Source organism: Lagenorhynchus albirostris, chromosome 10 (genome assembly GCF_949774975.1).
Source record: "Lagenorhynchus albirostris chromosome 10, mLagAlb1.1, whole genome shotgun sequence".
In the NCBI taxonomy this organism is placed as follows: domain Eukaryota; kingdom Metazoa; phylum Chordata; class Mammalia; order Artiodactyla; family Delphinidae; genus Lagenorhynchus; species Lagenorhynchus albirostris.
Genome location: NC_083104.1, coordinates 46,925,680 through 46,944,114, shown reverse-complemented (window position 1 = coordinate 46,944,114; position 18,435 = coordinate 46,925,680). Strand labels below are relative to the sequence as shown.

General features: G+C 38.7%; 1 protein-coding gene across 3 annotated transcripts in view; it reads right to left on the bottom strand.

The window, feature by feature from the left end:
• The window catches only part of TCAIM (T cell activation inhibitor, mitochondrial), a 36,508-nt gene extending 18,856 nt beyond the window's left edge, over nt 1–17,652 (bottom strand). For 2 of the 3 annotated variants that reach the window (XM_060162297.1, XM_060162298.1), the window contains exons 1-5: nt 17,197–17,652; nt 11,570–11,642; nt 10,157–10,292; nt 7,248–7,401; nt 3,922–4,174 (exon numbers count right to left, since the gene is read on the bottom strand). In XM_060162297.1, coding sequence (XP_060018280.1) covers nt 3,922–4,174; nt 7,248–7,401; nt 10,157–10,292; nt 11,570–11,642; nt 17,197–17,287 — 707 coding nt within the window. In that variant the 5' untranslated portion in view covers nt 17,288–17,652. Of the gene's footprint in view, nt 1–3,921; nt 4,175–7,247; nt 7,402–10,156; nt 10,293–11,569; nt 11,643–17,158 lie in introns of all 3 variants that reach the window. The other variant, XM_060162299.1, reaches the window with a different exon arrangement.
• Between the last annotated feature and the right edge of the window lie 783 nt (nt 17,653–18,435).

Genomic DNA, 18,435 nt, shown 5'->3' with positions numbered 1-18,435 from the left:
AGATAAACTCAAAACACTCAAATTGAAGGACATTCTACTAAATAACAGCAAGGCAATGGAAGACAAGAAAACACTGAGGAACCATTCCCGATTAAAGGAGGTTACAGAGACTAAAGTTATGACTTATAATTTGAAAAACAATGACTTAGCCTATAAATAAGGAGAAGACTGAATAAGTGTATTACATGAGTTAAAGCATGATTATAGCGTTTCCAAATATCCTACAGAAATAATTCCAATATTGTAATTGTCCAATGTGGCATTTTGTGGACACTAAGAGGATTCAGAGCTTAGACAATGCAAGTGAAATAAAACTTTGTGTGCAAACTTCAAATAGAAAAAATGGAAGTCTGACACTTACTAATATCTCAGTAGTTAACAGAATAGCATTTCAATGGTCTTTCTATAGTTCAATGACATGTTTTTTTCAGTGGGATAGACATTACATATGGGATCATTCTGTTTAGATACAAATGGATCCTGTTGTCTCCTTGCAAACACAAATTCTATAAATACAATATATTTTAGTTATAAAATTATTTGATAATCGGGGAATATATGCAAAATATGGAAATACTAAAAGCTACAACACAAAGTAGCATTTTCTAATTTTTTTTAGGCTGGCATATTCTTTTTATTATAGTATATAATTAGAAAACCTTACATATTAAACATTTCATTATAGTGTTTTTATCACTATAAAGTGATTTTACAGTAAGATAAAGCACAATTTGCTGAGAAATTGAAAATTACACAGCATGTCCTAAAATGTACATTGAAATGTAACTGCCAGATATAAGAAGAAAATAGATTAAATGGAGCTTTTATGACCTGATAATTCTTCTACGTTGTGTTTTCAAAAACTCAACTAATTTATTTTCATAATTTCTGTGATTTATTTCAGCCTGCATGTCTCTGCGGAAACATAAGGAAAATTATTTGAAAGTTTACACTAAATAGAACTGTTATATTTTCTCTTTTTAACATTACATTCTGAAATATTAGAAATAACATGCTTTCAAGATTAATTTTTTTTTTTTTTTTTTTTTTTTTGCTGTACGCGGGCCTCTCTCTGCTATGGTCTCTCCCGCTGTGGAGCACAGGCTCCGGACGCGCAGGCTCAGCGGCCACGGCCCGCGGGCCCAGCCGCTCCGCGGCACGCGGGACCCTCCCGGACCGGGGCACGAACCCGCGTCCCCTGCATTGGCAGGCAGACTCTCAACAACTGCGCCACCAGGGAAGCCCCAAGATTAAATATTGATCAGGTGAATGCAATTTGTAAACCAGGTGAAGATCAGCTGGATGTAAATTGCAGAATTATTTTTATGCTCCCTCTGAACTGTGTAATTCAGCATGTGCTCCTTATGCGTCCTCTCCTATAACTACATATATAATAAAGATGAGGTAAACAATACAAGAATGAAAATAAAAACAAACCGGATATGGCCAAAATGACCATGGTGGTGAATAAGTTTTGTCTCAGTTACAGCCCCTAAATCTCCTGACTATGGGACAGTCATTCCATTCATATGGTTTGAAACCTGTCAAATGGTTCAACAATTTTATAATTATTTGCAAAATAATAACAAATTAAAAAAACTAGGACTTCTCTGGTGGTCCGGTGGTTAAGACTCCACACTTCCAATGCAGGGGGCTTGGGTTCGATCCCTGGTTGGGGAACTAAGATTCCACGTCCCACGTGGCGTGGCCAAATAAAAAATTAATAACTGAAACAAGAAACTGATACAAACACCACTCTGGCTTTGATGACATAAGCTCCTGGAATCCTTACTGGGAAAAACTAACATAAAACAAAACCTTGAACAAACCCTCATCAGGGTTCCTGCAAACTGGGCAACATCCATATTTGGGAAAAGGTCAAGATTGGAAAGGGGTGCTGGGCCTGTGTGAACACACTGGACCAGGGAGACCAGGTTAGGTTATGGAAATAAGAGATATGAAATCTTCCAAATTCATACAACTGTCGTAACCGGGGCACCGGCCCTCTAAGGCATGATGGTAAAGGCAACAGATTTTTTTTGGCAGCATTTAGTCGATACTGTAATTTACCCAAAGGGCCCAAAGAGCAGCATGTATTCCTTTTCTTGCCTTTTTCAGTGTAGAGCTGTCCTCTCCTATCCTACCCAGCCTAGACCCTCTGCTCTAAAATTATACCTAATAAGCTAAACTCAAACTCTATGAGGTGTGATGATCTGGTTCAGGTAAGTCAATAACATATCAATGTTCAAGAAATATAACCCAAGGACCTCCGATACAAGCATCAAAAACTAAACAAAACAGAAATCTCTAACCGGTCGATTTTAGAAGAGAAGCTTTGAGTAGGAAGATTTAAGGTGATACCAGTCAACTCTCAATATTCTCTAGCCCAAGAAAAATATATGGAAGTAAAAGATATGAAACAGCATTACACCAAGAACCAGCCACAACCCTATTCCAGCTCTTCTGTAAGAAACTCTAAATACTGTCTGTTTCATTTAGGATAATTCAATATTAATTTTAAATCACAGTTTTAAAGTGAATGCAAGATCTCTCTTATAAACAGGGATAAAACATGTAATGCTTTATTGTTGTTAATTTCATTTGTCAAAGCTAAGAAAACAAAGGTTCTATCTGGCTATGAATGGATTTACTTCATTGTTTGACAAGATACATAGCTATTGACAACTGAATTTGGATAATAATGATCAATAAATTAGACAGTTATATTTCTACTGATTTCAATTTCTAAAACAGTGGTCTATTTAATTTATGTTGCTATGTTCCTTAAGAGTAGGCAAATCAAAATGACATGTTTTGAGCTTGTGCTGGTAACTGTCAACATGAGAGCTTGAATTTAAAACAAAGTATCCCTCTGGAGGAAATGAAGAATTCATAGTAACACAACTCATGTACACTCAGAAAATTTCCTTAACACAATGTATCTCTTGCTAAAAACAGCAGATACTTTAAGTCAACAGTAATGAAACTAACAGAGGCACTGTTTTAAAAAAAATGGTCCTCTACATTCATTGCTGAGTCACTTCTACTGCTACCATCTGTATTAAGCTACTTTACATTTCCATACTAAACCTTGAGTTCTCCACACCCAGCCTCCAGCACTTCACATTCACACTTTTCCAACAATTCTTTAATTCAGTGAAATAAAAATGCTCGTTGGGTTTTATGAATCTACGAAGCAGATTAGTAGAAAGATGATTAAAACATGTTCCCTACTCTTAAAAATGCATTATCTAGTAACATGTAATATAATATAATGTGAGAGTGCTTACTTTTATTAAAGACTGAAGAATTTTATTGGATGAACTACATACAAATAAGGAAATTATAAATACTCAGCTTGGACAAGGAACCAATGGAATAGCACTTATCTTGGTGAATTGGCTTTTCCCAGTTCCAGTCTGTTTTCATTGTTCGCCAGCTGACTAACTCTGAGTTCTGGGTCCTTGGGACAATCTTTTCATGATGGCTACACATCTAGCTCCAGACCAAAATTGTACCCTGTGAAACACTCAACTGAACCACAGACTAATTGCTGAATTTCTTTAATATGTTATTCTAAAGCCTCTTGACTTAAGGTCCAACAACTCTCATTGTTACTTTTATACCCTGACTTATCCAATCCCACATTTTTTCTATACCAAAAGGTAGGTCAGACATTCCGAAGGTTTTGTTCATCTGGACACACGGTGAGATCGTTAGAGCAATGGGTATAGGCAAAAGTTTCATGGGCTGGATCCCAGTGCATGCAAGGCTGAGACCCTCTCTTCTAGCTCATGTTTTTTTGGGGTTTCCTTTTGGCTGCATTGGGTATTTGTTGCTGCATGCGGGCTTTTGTCTAGTCGAGGCGAGTGGGGACTACTAACTACAAATAAGTTCAGTTAAATAAAAACTCTTACGTACGTTAGGGTTGTTTCCATTCTCCAGACTTGCTCGAGGTCTTCATCAGGGTCCTTGAATCCAGTAAAGGAGTAGTAAGACTTGTCCCATTTGATGGGCCTGTCAGATATCCTTGTGGCCTCTTTGAGAGGCTGGGAGTGCACATTAGTATTCAAGCTTTGGATATGTTCAATAGATAAACTGCAGGAGTTGAGAATATATAACACTGTGCTTAGCAGATCTCTGGTGTGCAAAGTAAATTTGACTGCTCGAAATCCTAGAGAATATAATTCCCCCAAACAGTTAATACAGATGATTATTTGCTTTACTTGAAAAACATTTCTTTTCATACAACATTTATAGAATCAAAATCTTTAAAACACTCCATTACTCATTAAAATTCATCCTACTGGAAAATCATCTGTAAATGGAAAACTACATCCCTTCTCCAAAACTGTACCACACTACCTCCATCTTCATGAAGTCCTCTGTCAGCTCCCGTTTCTAGTTTGGTGCCAGTGACCAAACCCACCCCAGCCCAAGAAGGGGATTGAGAATATTTTCAATGCTGTTCATAAATTTGGTCTCTACAGTCTAAGGGATGGAAAAGCTCTCCTATGAGCAAGCGTCCACCAGAGAGGGTGTCCAGCGCTAAAGAGAAGGGGGAGGGTGGAGGTAGGGGGAGGGTGGGGCAGGCTGCCCTGCGACAGTGGTTCAAGGAGGGGGGCCAATCCAGTCTCAGGGGTCACAGAAACCCATCTCAAATTTTCTCTGCGGTTGAAAGAGACTGTCCTCATACTCCCCCATCCAACTAGCTAGGGACACAATATTTTCAGAAGTGACTCAAAGTTCCCTAATTTTTTAAAAGTTAGCACTTCACAATCCGACTTTAATGCAAGTAGTCCCTGGGCTCAGGGTAGTAATCTAACTTACGTCAACAGTAGGAAATCTACTGGTTCCCCTGCACCTTTATTGGGTATTAAACATGGCGCTAGTTGAATTTACATAACTTTTCAATGAACACTCTCACCAGTGCCATTATTATCTCTCTTTTGAAATGTGAAGAAGCGGAGGTTCAAGGAGGTTAAGAAGCGTGAAGTGAGGGCTGAAATCTGAGCTGCCAGCAAGCCAAGCATTTTCCCCATTATAACATGCTGGCTCTTTTTTTGGAAAAGTTTTTTAAATTGGTTTTGAAAATTATACAAGTGTTATATAAGTACATCCTTCCTGTAAACTTATATATACAAAGTAAAAGTCTCCTGTTGACAGGCACACAACCTCACACTTGCACTAGATGTAACCCCATTAACATTTAGGTATACAAGCATTGAGACCTGCACTGCCTAATACGGTAGCTACCAGCCATATGTGGCTATTTATGGGTAAAATTAAATTGATTGAAATTAAATACAATTTAAAATTCGGTTCCTGGTCATACTAGCCCCACTTCAAGTGGTCAGTAGCCACATGGGGCTAGTACCAGCTGTACCAGACAGCGCTCATACAGAACAGTTACCTCTCCGCAGAAAGTTCTCTTGGACAGCACTGCTCTAGACCTTTTCTATGTGCTTTGTGTGTATGTTATATATGACATATACGCTTTTGTGTCTGCATGAACACACACCCACAGTGTGATTTGTTCCTTTTTAACATATAAACTGCACCATTCTGGACCTATGACTTTTTTTTTTTAATTTATTTGTTTGGCCGCTCTACGCAGCTTGCAGTAGCTTAGTTCCCTGACCAGGGATCAAACCTGGGACCTCTGCAATGGAAGAACAGAGTCCTAACCACTGGATTGCCAGGGAATTCCCTGGATCTATTACTTTGAACTTGCTTTTGTTATTTAACCTTGGTGACTCTTCCATTATCTGTATGTATACATCATTCTCTTTCTTTTTAGTAGCTCTATACTAATCCACATAATCAATGTAGCACAATTTATTTAACACTGCCAAAACTGATGACTATAAAAGTTCTTTTTAATTTTTCACCATTCCACAGAAGGCCGAAATGTGTTTTCTTGTCTTTGCCACGGATGAAAGTCATTGCAATATAAATCATTCACAGAGATACCTACTATGCCAGCCACATAGATTTACAAAATGTAGAACATGCAAACTAAGAAAGATCTTTTCGTTGAATCATTGACGGTAAAGTGAGAAATACTGGTAGGAAAATTGTTCTAGTCAGTGAAAGAGGAAAGGAAAATGCAAATTCCTGCAACTGAGGTTAGGAAAAAATAGTTTATCCTCAGAAGAGGTAAGTCAAGGAATAAATCTCAGTTTCTCTCTTAATTTATCAATTCCATTAATTGTTTAATCCAAGGTAAGGGCTGCTATATAGTGTGGAATGCCTGTACCAGATTGGATATATCCTTTATTGGAAAATATTACCTAATTAATTTAGTTTGCATTTGATTACTGAGGCTAAACGTTTTTGTATCTTATTGGCTATATATGTGTATTATTTACTGAACTGCCGAGACATCGTGTTTGCCCATTTTTGCAACCAGGCTGCTCTGTTTTCTTTTTGACTCCTAAGAACTACTTAGATACTAACATTATCTTTTTGTCACTTATGCTGTATGTTTTCTCCCATTTTTAATTTATTTTTTATAATCTATTTTTATTTAATAAATGGTTCAAAGTTAACCATTAACTGAAAGTGCAGGATTTTTCTCTTTACTCAGCCAGAGCTGATGACAGCTATTTGTTTTAGCATTAGTTCACAGAAAGCTCTTAGTAAATCTTTAAACTGTTTTAAAGTTCATTCTAAAAATAAAGTTATTTCCTCAAGGATCATGAAAAGCATGGACAGACCCACATTCATCCTTAGTTTAAAGGATCACTGGATCATGGCTAAAGGAGTGACAAAGGACAAACCGAAGGCTGTACATGAAGACTGATCAGATTTTAGAAACAGCATGAGGCTGGAGTTAAAGGGCTCAAGACCCCTATTCTGTCTCCATGGTCCTGGGACATTACTAAGTTACAATTGGGCAAATACTACCTCCCTCACAGGGTACTTTGGGGACTAAATTAGAGAATGTAAGCTATATTTTTTAAAGATATAAATTGTTATATAGACATTTAATACTTAAAACAGCACTGAAATAGGAAGGGGACAAATAGGAACACTTCAGTTTTCTAGTCAGAAAAGTTTAAACATAAAAAATGGCTCATCAAACACATGCAACCAGGAACAGAATCTAACTCCAGGAAAACATGCAATTAAATGATATTATTTTCTATGACAAAGCTTCAATCCGAAGGTCTTCTAGCAACGTTAGACAGATTTGACACATCACACCAAGCCTGCAAGGGACACACGAGAAATAAGAAACGTACCGGAAGTGCTGAAGTGTTCCTGGCCATCAGAGGAGTTCTGGTCTGTTTCTCTTACATAAAACATAAGCTGGGTTGGTTTCAAAGACTTGAAGCCTGGTTTCTGGAGGTTTTCTAAGTAGGCACTTAATCTCTTAAGAGAATTTTCATTGACTTCCTGGAAAACAATATTAAGAGGCATTTATACACAAAATAGAACAAGGAAACGTCAGAAATTATATCCCGACCTTTTAAACACATTATTGAGTATATTAAAGAATTTAGTATTTTTAAATGGTGGGATTTCATAGCTCCTCAGTACAGGATAAAATTGGATCCACCCCTTACAACATGGAACTCCATAGGGATGAGATGTGTAAAAAAAAAAAAATGTGGCCACATAAGTACTAGAAGAAAACATGGCTGAGTTTCTTTATAACTTAGATGTGGAAAAAGCCTAACTATGGCTGAATATCCCAGGTAATGAATGATTGATAAATCCAATTACCTAAGATAGTTTAAAAACTTAATATAGCACAGGGAACTATATTCAATATCCTGTGATAAACCATAATGGAAAAGAATATAAATACATATATATGTATAACAATCACTGTGCTGTACAGCAGAAATTAACACATTGTAAATCAACTATACTTCCATTAAAAAAAAAACTTAAGAAAAGAACACATAAAAAACCAACCCCGCCCCCCCACACACACACTAAGCAGTCTACAGACAAAAACCGAGTAGAAGAAAATATGTGCAAGTTCTTTCTTTTCTTTTTCTTTTTTGGCCGCCCTGTGCAGCTTGCGGGATCTTACTTCCCCGACCAGGGATTGAACCCAGGCCCACCGCAGTGAAAGCACCAAGTCTAACCACTGGACCACCAGGGAATTCCCCAATTTGCAAGTTATTTCATAGCAAAGAGCTAATTTCTCTCTATATAATGGGCTCTTAAAATGCCCTTTCAGAGATTGGTTGAATTATGGTATCTTCATTCAATGGAGTGCTACACAACCAAAAGGAAAAAAAAGGGAAAGAATATGACACAGACGGTATTTAGGAATGTACACAGAGTGATCTCTAGGATGTACTGTTAAGTGAAAAAAGAAATGTCTTTTAGTGAAGGAACAGTTCCAAGAAATGGCATAAATAATAACTGTGCTTCTTTTCCCTATAGGTCTCTTCTCAGAAACACAGTGTGATCTGAAATTAGGAACAGTTTGTTTGTTTTTGTTTGTTGAATTTAGTACAATATACCGCTCTCAGCTATATTGTGTTGGGGGTTTGATGATTCACTAGAAGGATTTACAGAACTCAGAAAAGCTGTTATACTCACAGTTACAGTTTATAACAGCAAAAGGATACAGATTAACATCAGCAAAGGGAAAAGGCATGTAAGGTGGAGTCCCGTAGGGACCAAGCGCAAGGTTCCAGTTGTTCTCTCCCAGGGGAGTTGTACAGACAGTGCTTAAGCCCCCAGCAAGGATATGTGACAACACATGAGAAGTGCTGCCAACCAAGGAAGCTCATCCAAGCCTTGGGGGCCAGGGCTTTTACTGGGGCACTACACGCGCACATGACTGACTATAGCTATTCAGTCTCCAGCCTCCCCAGAGGGCCTCAGACATGAGAAAACAGGCATTCACCAGTAAAATACATTGTTAGCATAAACTATCTGGTGTGGCCCAAGGCCCCGGCACACAAAAACATTCTTATCAGGCCAGGATATCCCAGGGGCTCAGAGCTCATCTCCCAGGAGGCAGTGAAGGGCCAGCACTGAAGCCTGGCATTTCTTTGCAACAAAGCAACCCAAGCCTGCTGAGTTCACCTTTTATAGCACACAGAAGTTTTAGTAAAAAAAAAAAAGGTACACTTGTAGAGGAGGGAAACCAGTCACCTAGTACTAAGCTTAATTTTTCCTCACACGTTGGATTTAAAAACTTTACATTATTAAACATTAAATTAAATTGTGTTAATTTATGACATTCCCAATAATTTGTATTAAATTATTACATCTCCAAGGTAGTATTTTTCTGTTGATTCAATTTACTAATTACTTAAAAAGGATATGACTTCGAATAGCCTATATATATATATATATATATATATATATATATATATATCAACTATCATAAACAGAATATTTTCCTAAAGCAAAGAAGCAAAACTGATTTATTTTCCATGGCAAGTAGAAAAAAGCAATACAGGAAATTCCCCGGCGGTCCAGTGGTTAGGACTCCTCGCTTAGTTGGGGAACTAAGATCGTGCAAGCCACAAGGCATGCCCCCCCACCCCCAAAAAAGGGGGAGAAGCAACACAATAATGTTCTAATTTTCAAGAGTTTTAAACTCCTTTTCATGTTAAACCAGGTGTCAATGTTAAGGAAGATAAAAGGAACCAATGAAATTATTCCAAAGCATCTGGCTTTGTAATATATTATCTAACATTAAAAAATAGTGACCTTCCTAACTAAGTTCATCATGAGTTTGTATTCCTTGAGAAGACATTAACTGATGATATAGGGAAGTGGACCAGCAGCATGCAACATAAGGAAAAACTATTTGGGCACTGAAAAACCCTCCTTGCATCAACCTTAAAAAAAAGGACTGATTAGGGTATCAGAGCCCTTAAATTTTCCTTCAAACCCTCAATTTTACTTTCAAACCTGGTACAGAAAATATGATTACTAATACTCTAAGGAGTTTACATGATATCTTTATTGCCTGCATAAAACATGACAGCTTTCATTTAGAAAAAACAATAGTTTTAGTTTCAATTTTCAGTATCTATAGTTCAAAGCACTGATTATTCCACCGTGACAAAACAACCCCAATTTATAGAACTCTCTGTATTATACTGTAGCAAAGGTAAATAAACTAAACAAAAACATAGACTAAATGTTAAAAAGTAAAAAAATAATTGTTTACCCTTTCCCTGGGGTGCTGTCCAAAGAAATCTGGATGTACAGCAAAATAGAATGGCCTCAAGGCATTGACTGCTTCAGCTCCTGATAAAGCTCTTGAGTAGAGAAACCAGTATGGAAATATCTTTCCTGGACATAACCTTTTTAAAAGATATGGATTTATTATTCACCAGAGCACTGACATGGACACAAATCCCCCGTGTATAAAGTGACAGTAGCATTAAGATTATTGTGTATGGAAAATACCGTAGAAATAAGACAGAAACCAAAGTGTAAAATTTTGTGGGTTTTTGAAATCTACAAAAGTTTTGAAAGCAATGAGTCCCACATGATTTCTTTTTCTTTTTTTAAAATTTACTTTTTTGGGGCTGCACTGGGTCTTAGTTGTGGCACGCGGGATCTTTCGTTGTGGTGCACAGGCTCCAGAGTACACAGGCTCAGTAGTTGCGGCGCGCAGGCCCTAGAGCACAAGTGGGCTTCAGTAGTTGCGGCGCATGGGCTCAGTAGTTGCGGCATGTGGGCTTAGTTGGTCCGTGGCATGTGGGATCTTCCCGGACCAGGAATTGAACCCGTGTCCCCTGCATTGGCAGGCGGATTCTTAACCACTCCGCCACCAGGGAAGTCCCAAGACATTCCTTTTAACAATGACTATTTACTAAGACATTCATGTACATAATAGTTAATTAAAAGTACTAATTATTGCCAAATATGTTTTAGAAATCTAAAACTTCACATGTCATTTTTATGGAACAGATCCAATTTTATTTTGGTTATATACTTTGAGCCAAATAAACACTTTATTTATCTCTTTTGACTGGGCTATCAAGAAGCCAGAATGAAATTTGATGTTTGAATAATTGTCTCATCAGTTCTATTTTTTTAACAAATGATCTTTCTCTAGAGGGTATCTGGTCTCCATTTTGATTACCCTATATATGCCTATTACTGTGCCAATTAAATTTTACTGAACTCCTTAAATCCTTTCTTGAAGTAGATAGGGTTTAGACTATCTACTCTTTACTACATAAATAGCAAATATGATAGTCAAATGACCTTACTATACAATTTAAATGTAACGTGGTTTTCTATATGATGGCAATAGACTTGAGGGCAACATGGTAATAAGAACTGTGCTAAGGACAAACTTTATCTTTTTTTCCTCTTAAACTTTTCACACTGAACTATTTTGAAAGATGGTATTCTTTTCACCTTCTACTCTGAATGGACTCTTGGGAGAATGGACCTGGATGTTCACATGAATTTTCTGTCTTTTTTTATTCCTGCCCTCCACCATATTATCCACAAAATAGTTAGAATTTGATAAATTATAATAAATTGAAATTAGCTAAACACCTAACAGATTCCACACCCCTCCACCCCAACAAATACTAGTAACAGATGGAACCGCAAAGCTTACCTCCTCACAGGTCTCAGGTGGCAAAACATTTCTGAATATATATGTAGGTCAACTTCCAGGCATCCATTAATCACTTAAAAAGTTAAGCAGATACCAGTAATGAACAAGTGGAATTTGAAATTAAAAACACATTACCATTTACATTAGCACCCCCCAAAATGAAATACTTAGTTATAAATCTGACAAAATATGTACAAGATCTATATGAGGAAAACTGTAAAACTCTGATGAAAGAAATCAAAGAAGAATTAAATAAATGGAGAGATATTCCATGTTCATGGATAGGAAGACTTGATATTGTCAAGATGTCAATTCTTTCCAACTTGATCTACAGAGTCAATGCAATCCCAATCAAAATCCCAGTAAGTTATTTTATGGAAATCAACAAACTCATTCTAAAGTTTATATGTAGAGGCAAAAGACTCAGAATAGCCAACTCAATACCAAAGAAGAATAAAGTTGGAGGACTGACACTACTGGACTTCAAGACTTACTGTAAAGTTACAGTAATCAAGACAGTGTGGTACTGGTGAAAGAACAGACAAATAGATCAATGGGACAGAATAGAGAGCCCAGAAATAGACCTACAAAAATATAGCCAACTTATCTTTGACAAGGAGCAAAGGCAATACTATGGAGCAACAATAATCTTTTCAACAAATGGTACAGGAACAACTGGACATCTACATGCAAAAATGTTAATCTAGTCACAGACCTTACACCCTTCATAAAAGTTAACTCAAAATGGATCAAAGACCTAAATGTAAAACAAAAATACTATAAAATTCCTAGAAGAGTACCTAGAAGAAAACCTAGATGACCTAAGGTATGTCAGTGACTTTTTAGATACAACACCAGACACATGATCCATGAAGGCAAAGAATTGATATACTGAATTTCATTAAAATTAAAAATTTTGCTCTGCAAAAGACAATGTAGAGAGAACAAGAGGACAAGCCACAGACTGGGAGAAAATATTTGTAAAAGATACACATATCTGACAAAGGACTGCTATCCAAAATATACAAAAAACATTTAAAACTCAACAATAAGAAAACGGACAACCTGATTAAAAAAGGGAGCCAAACACCTGAACAGACACCTCCTGCAAGAAGATATACAGATGGCGAATAAGCATATGAAAGTACGCTCTACATCATAGGTCATCAGGGAAATGCAAATTAAAACTATGAGATACTGCAACACACCTATTAGAATGGCCAAATCCAAAACACCAACAACACCAAATGCTGGTGAGGATGTGGAGCACCAGGAACTCTCGTTCATTGCTAGTGGGAATGCAAAATGATACAGCCACTTTGGAAGACAGTTTGGGGCTTTCTTACAAAACTAAACATACTCGTACCATATGATCCAGCAACTACCCTCCTTAGTATTTACCCAAATGAACTGAAAACTTGTCTACACACAAACCTGCACACGGATGTTTATTGTGGCTTTATTCTTAATTGCCAAAACTTGGAAGCAACCAAGATATCCTTCAGTAGGTGAGTGGATAAACTGTAGTACATCCGGCCAATTGAATATTATTCATTGCCAAAAAGAAATGAGCTATCAAGCCATGAAGAGACATTGAGGAAATTTAAATGCATATTACCCAGCAAAAGAAGCCAATCTGGAAAGATTATATACTGTATGATTCCAGCTCTATGACATTCTGGAAAAGGCAAAACTATGGTGATAGTAAAAAGATCAGTGGTTGCCAGGGGTTGGAGGAGAGGGAGGGATGAATAGGTGGAACACAGAGGATTTTTAGGACAGTGAAACTCTCTGTATAATAATACTACAATGGTAGGTACATGTCATTATACATTTGTCCAAACCCGTGGAATGTACAACACCAAGAGTGAACCCTAATGTAAACTATGGACTTTGGGCAAGAATGAAGTGTCGATTTAAGTTCATCGATTGTAACAAATGTACAACTCAGGTGTGGGAGGCTGTGTGTGGGGAGGGGGTATGTGGGAACTCGTACTTTGGTCAGTTTTGCTGCGAACCTAAAACTGCTCTAAAAAATAAAACTTATTTTTTTTAAAAAGGTTAAGCAGATAAAAGGGGGAACATGATTTGAATCACATGGACTCTTCCAATAATTTAGAGCTTCAGCAAGAATTTCAACTATACTATAGTCTCCATGTCAACTGACCAAGTGATTTTAAAAATTGTATGAGCAACCTGTCTTGAAATGCCATATTATTCACATGATAATCACCACGTAAAAAATTCTTTCTTCCCCCGGCTTATGAAGCTCTGAGCCTGTGGAAGAGTGTATTTGCTCAAAACAAACCACCACGTGGCTCAAGTCCTATTCTGTCAAATCTTAAGAACTAAAAAGTTTAAAAAATTTTTTCATAATGCAGTTAATATACCTGAACCAAGGTAATGAAGGAAAACTGCCATTAACAGGATAATAGAAAGATGTATTTAAAAGACAATTCAAGAATTACCTATTTAAAAAGTGCATTTGCAAACAACAGTGGGTGCTTCCATTCATTTTCTGGTTGGCTGGTGTGGCAAGACCCTCTTGGATACAGAATGTGTTTATAGGTATTCATTTAAATGTTTAAAAACGTGATTTTTATTTAACCCTTCACCTTGCTATTTTGTTTGAGACAAATACGGATACCAGAAATACTCCTACCATTTGGAAAATTTCTGAGATTAAATGGAGATACAATGAGGAAGAAAGAACCATTTTGACTAAAGTTTCAGTGCTGCCCATGACCGACTGAATTCTCACTAAACGTCATTATGAAGTAACTGAACAATCTCGACTTAGTAAGACAGAACAGGTACAAGCCTCCAAGCTTGCAAAGAAGAGACCAGAAGAATATACATATCCAATCCAGCACTGGCTCTCTTTAGGTGGTAGGATAGGAAGCCCTTTACTTTTTTTTATTTCCTAGTTTATTTACAATGAGCACGTGAAGTATGCTCTTAAAAAAAAAAATCAATGCTTCTAGCATACAAAGTTAAACAATGAAAAGGAATAGAGCAGGTACGTGTTGTTCATTCAGTATTTAAGACAGGCCCCTGGCCCTGGGAAATCTGTCCAGTGACGGCCCTGGACTGTGATTCCAATCTAGCTCAAGAAGAAAACAGCCCCTCATCTTCACACACAATGACATTTCATTTTTAATATTAGTAAGAAAATTTATGCCACTTAACTGCAAAGATGCTAATAAATGAGCTAAAACTTGGGTAAGAAACAAGGAATAATACTCGAGGGGCATATGATCAACCAAGAATATGAATGGGCAAGAGATGAAAATAATATGCAGCCAAGTTCTAACCATCATCCTTTTCAGCATAAAATGATCTTATAAGAAGCCTTGAAAAGTCAGAAGTACTGAACTAAGTAGGCCTAGAACTTAGGCCTACCATTGCAACAATGATGTAACCTGTTTTAATGGTCTGTTGCAGCAGCATTTTAGAAGTTCATGAAATCACAAGGTCTCCATCTGATGTGCAATGTAGGTGATCCAAGTCATACTCTACTCCCCATTTTCCAAAGCAAGACATCAAAACAAATAAAACACTGAAAAGGAACTGTCATGATCACTGATTTGAAACAGAAGTTAAAGCACACTAAAAAGACAATAAAATTTTTGGAAGTTGATTTAGAAAAGACTGGCTATCTCCAATTTGATTCACAAAGAATTTGAGAGGCAGGCAGCCAAGTTACACTGTTTAGAAATGTACATATCTAAACATCTATAAATAAGAATTGTTAGGAGGGATTTCCCTGGCAGTCCAGTGGTTAGGACTCGGTGCTTCCACTGCAGAGGGCATGGGTTCCATCCCTGGTTGGGGAACTAAGATACTACAAGCCATGTGGCCAGGCCACAAAAAAAAAAAAAAAAAAAAAAAAAGAATTGTTAGGAAAAGCTGATTTAGCAATTCATCTTAAGAGTTACTTCAGAATTAGTCTCCAAAGAGTCACTCACAGCAAAAATTAGGGATTGTATCCTCAGTGACTTACAAACATGGAGCATAAAGTATGTTATGCAGAGAATTATAGAGCATGTTTTAGAAGTGATTCTGTCAAAAATAATCAAAGCCAAAAAAAAAAAAGTTTCTGTATTTAAAAGTCCGGGTCTTCAGTTGTCCAGAAAAACAATTCATTCATTGTTCACTCTGTAATCATAGGGTATAATTAAACTTAGTACTGAGCAATGACTAAAAAAAGGACATTAATACTTGGAAGAGTGACAAGAGATTCTCCCAATGAAAATAAAATGTTCTCAAATACAAGTCTGAACATTAAATCATGGTTTCTAGATTTAGAAAGAACTTAAAAAAAATTAGGCTACTATAGGTTAAGAGTTAGGTATTTTCTGCCTGCTTTTTTGGTGAGTTGCCTATTTCCTAAAAAGGTTCACACTGCAGTAAAGAGAACTCGAATCTAGACTTGTGCTGCCTAATAAGGGAGCCCCTAGCACATGTGGCTACTGTGAACTGAGACGTGTTTTAAGTGTAAAGTACCCATTGGATTTTAAAGATTTAGTATGAAGAAAATGCAAAGTATCCCATTAATAATTTTTTATCCTGATTAGATGTTGAAATGATAATTTATTAATTTCACTTGTTTCTTTTTGCTTTTTTAAAAGCAAAACACGACCTGGTCTTTTGTGATTTACTACCAGAAAAATTTAAATTACATCTGTGGCTCATATTGTATTTCTGTTGGATGGCGCTGATCTAGGCCAATTCAAGGCAAATTTAAGTGAACATGACACTGTCAGGGAAAGCTCAGTAACTGTGGCGCACGGCCTGTTGCTCCGCAGCATGTGGGATCTTCCCGGACCAGGGCTCGAAACCATGTCCCCTGAATTGGCTGGCGGATTCTTAACCACTGCGCCACCAGGTAAGTCCTGTGCTGTTTAAAGTGAGGCATTACATCTTTTAGGCAGTTTCAGATCAAATTGGGTAGAAAGAGATATCTAAATTGGTGGAAAAGCCAAATTATGGGTAGTCTAAGAAGTTTAAATTACATTCGATAGAAACCACGTTTGCCACACAGAGGTCCTAGTAACTTATTTGAACAGAGTTAATATCCTCAGGCTACTCTCATTTAAACTGTGACTTTCCTTAGTAACTATCTTGTAAGGTTTTAAAAAGTAGTTTGTTCTATCAAGGAGAGATAAAAGCAGGCAATATTTCACTGCTCTTCGGTTTAACACTTCTTAGGGAAGGGAAAAAGCAGGAAGCCCTTTAGATAAATTAATAAATTGCAGCAAAGCAAAGTATCAAGGGTTTTTAAGCTTCCTTTTGTAAATCTTTTGCTATGAGATTTGAATCATAACCATATCCTAGGATAAGTCAAAGACTTCGGGGAAATGTAATAGTCGGAAACAAAACCTAAATCGTCTCAGGTTTCTCATTTCAAAACAAGTTAAAACAGATACTATGCGGGCGCTCCGATCCCGGCACTGCCTGGGTTCAAAAGTTAGCACGTCGAGCTAAGGCGACTCTGATCTCTGCCCACCCCGACCCCCACCCCCACCCCCGCTTCTGCCCCGAGCAGCCTGAAAGCACAAATGGAGCCCCTCCCGTCCTGCTCCTTACAGTTCTGGCAAGCGTCCGCCGCGAGGGCTTCCTCCTACCTGCTCCACCTCCCACCAGGTACCAGGAGGAAGGACGGTCGATCCTCTCGCAGGGCTCTGCAAGGTTGCGCTGGGCCAGGCAGGAGCGCATGCGCACCGGGGCGCCAGCCCGGCCAACGAGCGCGCGCCGCCGGGCCGGAGCTCCCGCCCGCTCTCGCCCCACCTGACGACAGGCTCTGACAGGCTCCTACCCGCGGTGCTGAGTCCCCACCCGAGAAATCTCAGCTGGGCGCGTACTGCTCCACCCGTCCGTCGGCGCCTGCCGCAGAGGCTTGCTCGAGAGGAGTCCGGCTCTGGGTCGGGCCGCAGGTCGCGCTCTCATTGGCTGAAGCGTGCCAGGCCTTCCTCTCTGGGGCGCCTGCGCACAGCCCCAGGACGCGGCTTAAAAGCCTAGCGGTTCTCAGCCCCACCCTGACGTCAGCAACTAGGTGAACGCCAGCCTTCTCGCAGCGTGGAAGCTCCCGTCCCTCCGTCTTCTTACGGTCCGGCCCGGAGCGGGCTCTGCGCACTCAGCTGAAAGCTTTAGAAGGCGCGAATGAGCGCTAAGGGATAGGAAGGACTAGGCGGGAGGCGGTCGGAAAATGACTGGGCGGCAGGTGGCCGGGCCTGGACCGAGGGTTGGTGGGGAGGGCAAGGAAAGAAGGACGACCGAGCGTGCGCATGCGCCGGCCCGCTTTCCGCGCCAGCCAGCTTTCCTCGCCAGCCAGCTTTCCTCCCCGGCCCGGGTCCCCCAACCCCCGGCGCCTGGGAGGGGAAGAGGCTGGCTTGGCGGATCAGTCCGTAGAGCGTTCGGAGCTGACGCCTTAGAACGACTCTCGCTTGAGACCTCCAGGTTTTAAAGGTCTTACTGAGTATAGCCTTTGGCTTTCTTTACATAAATACAGCTAATTAAAACTATTTTCTCCGGTTTGTATTTTCCTTTTGACTTTGGCCCTTAAGGAATTCTCCACTATCAGCTTGGGGTTTCTACTGTTAGCTGTATTTCGCTTCTATGACTTTGGTTATTCCCATAAACTGCCACAGATGGAATAAGACAAATACAATAACCGCTCTTTCCCTACCTTTTGGCACCGTTGACCGAGGTGGGGGAAAAAACAACAACCCCAAACCAAAAAATACCCCCAGAATACCAAAAAACAAAACAAAACAACCAACCTCCCTTTGTTCCAGCCCTAAGGGTTCTTGACTTATCATTCATTAGAAACCATCTGGTCAATTTGTGGTTCGTTCCATCCAATC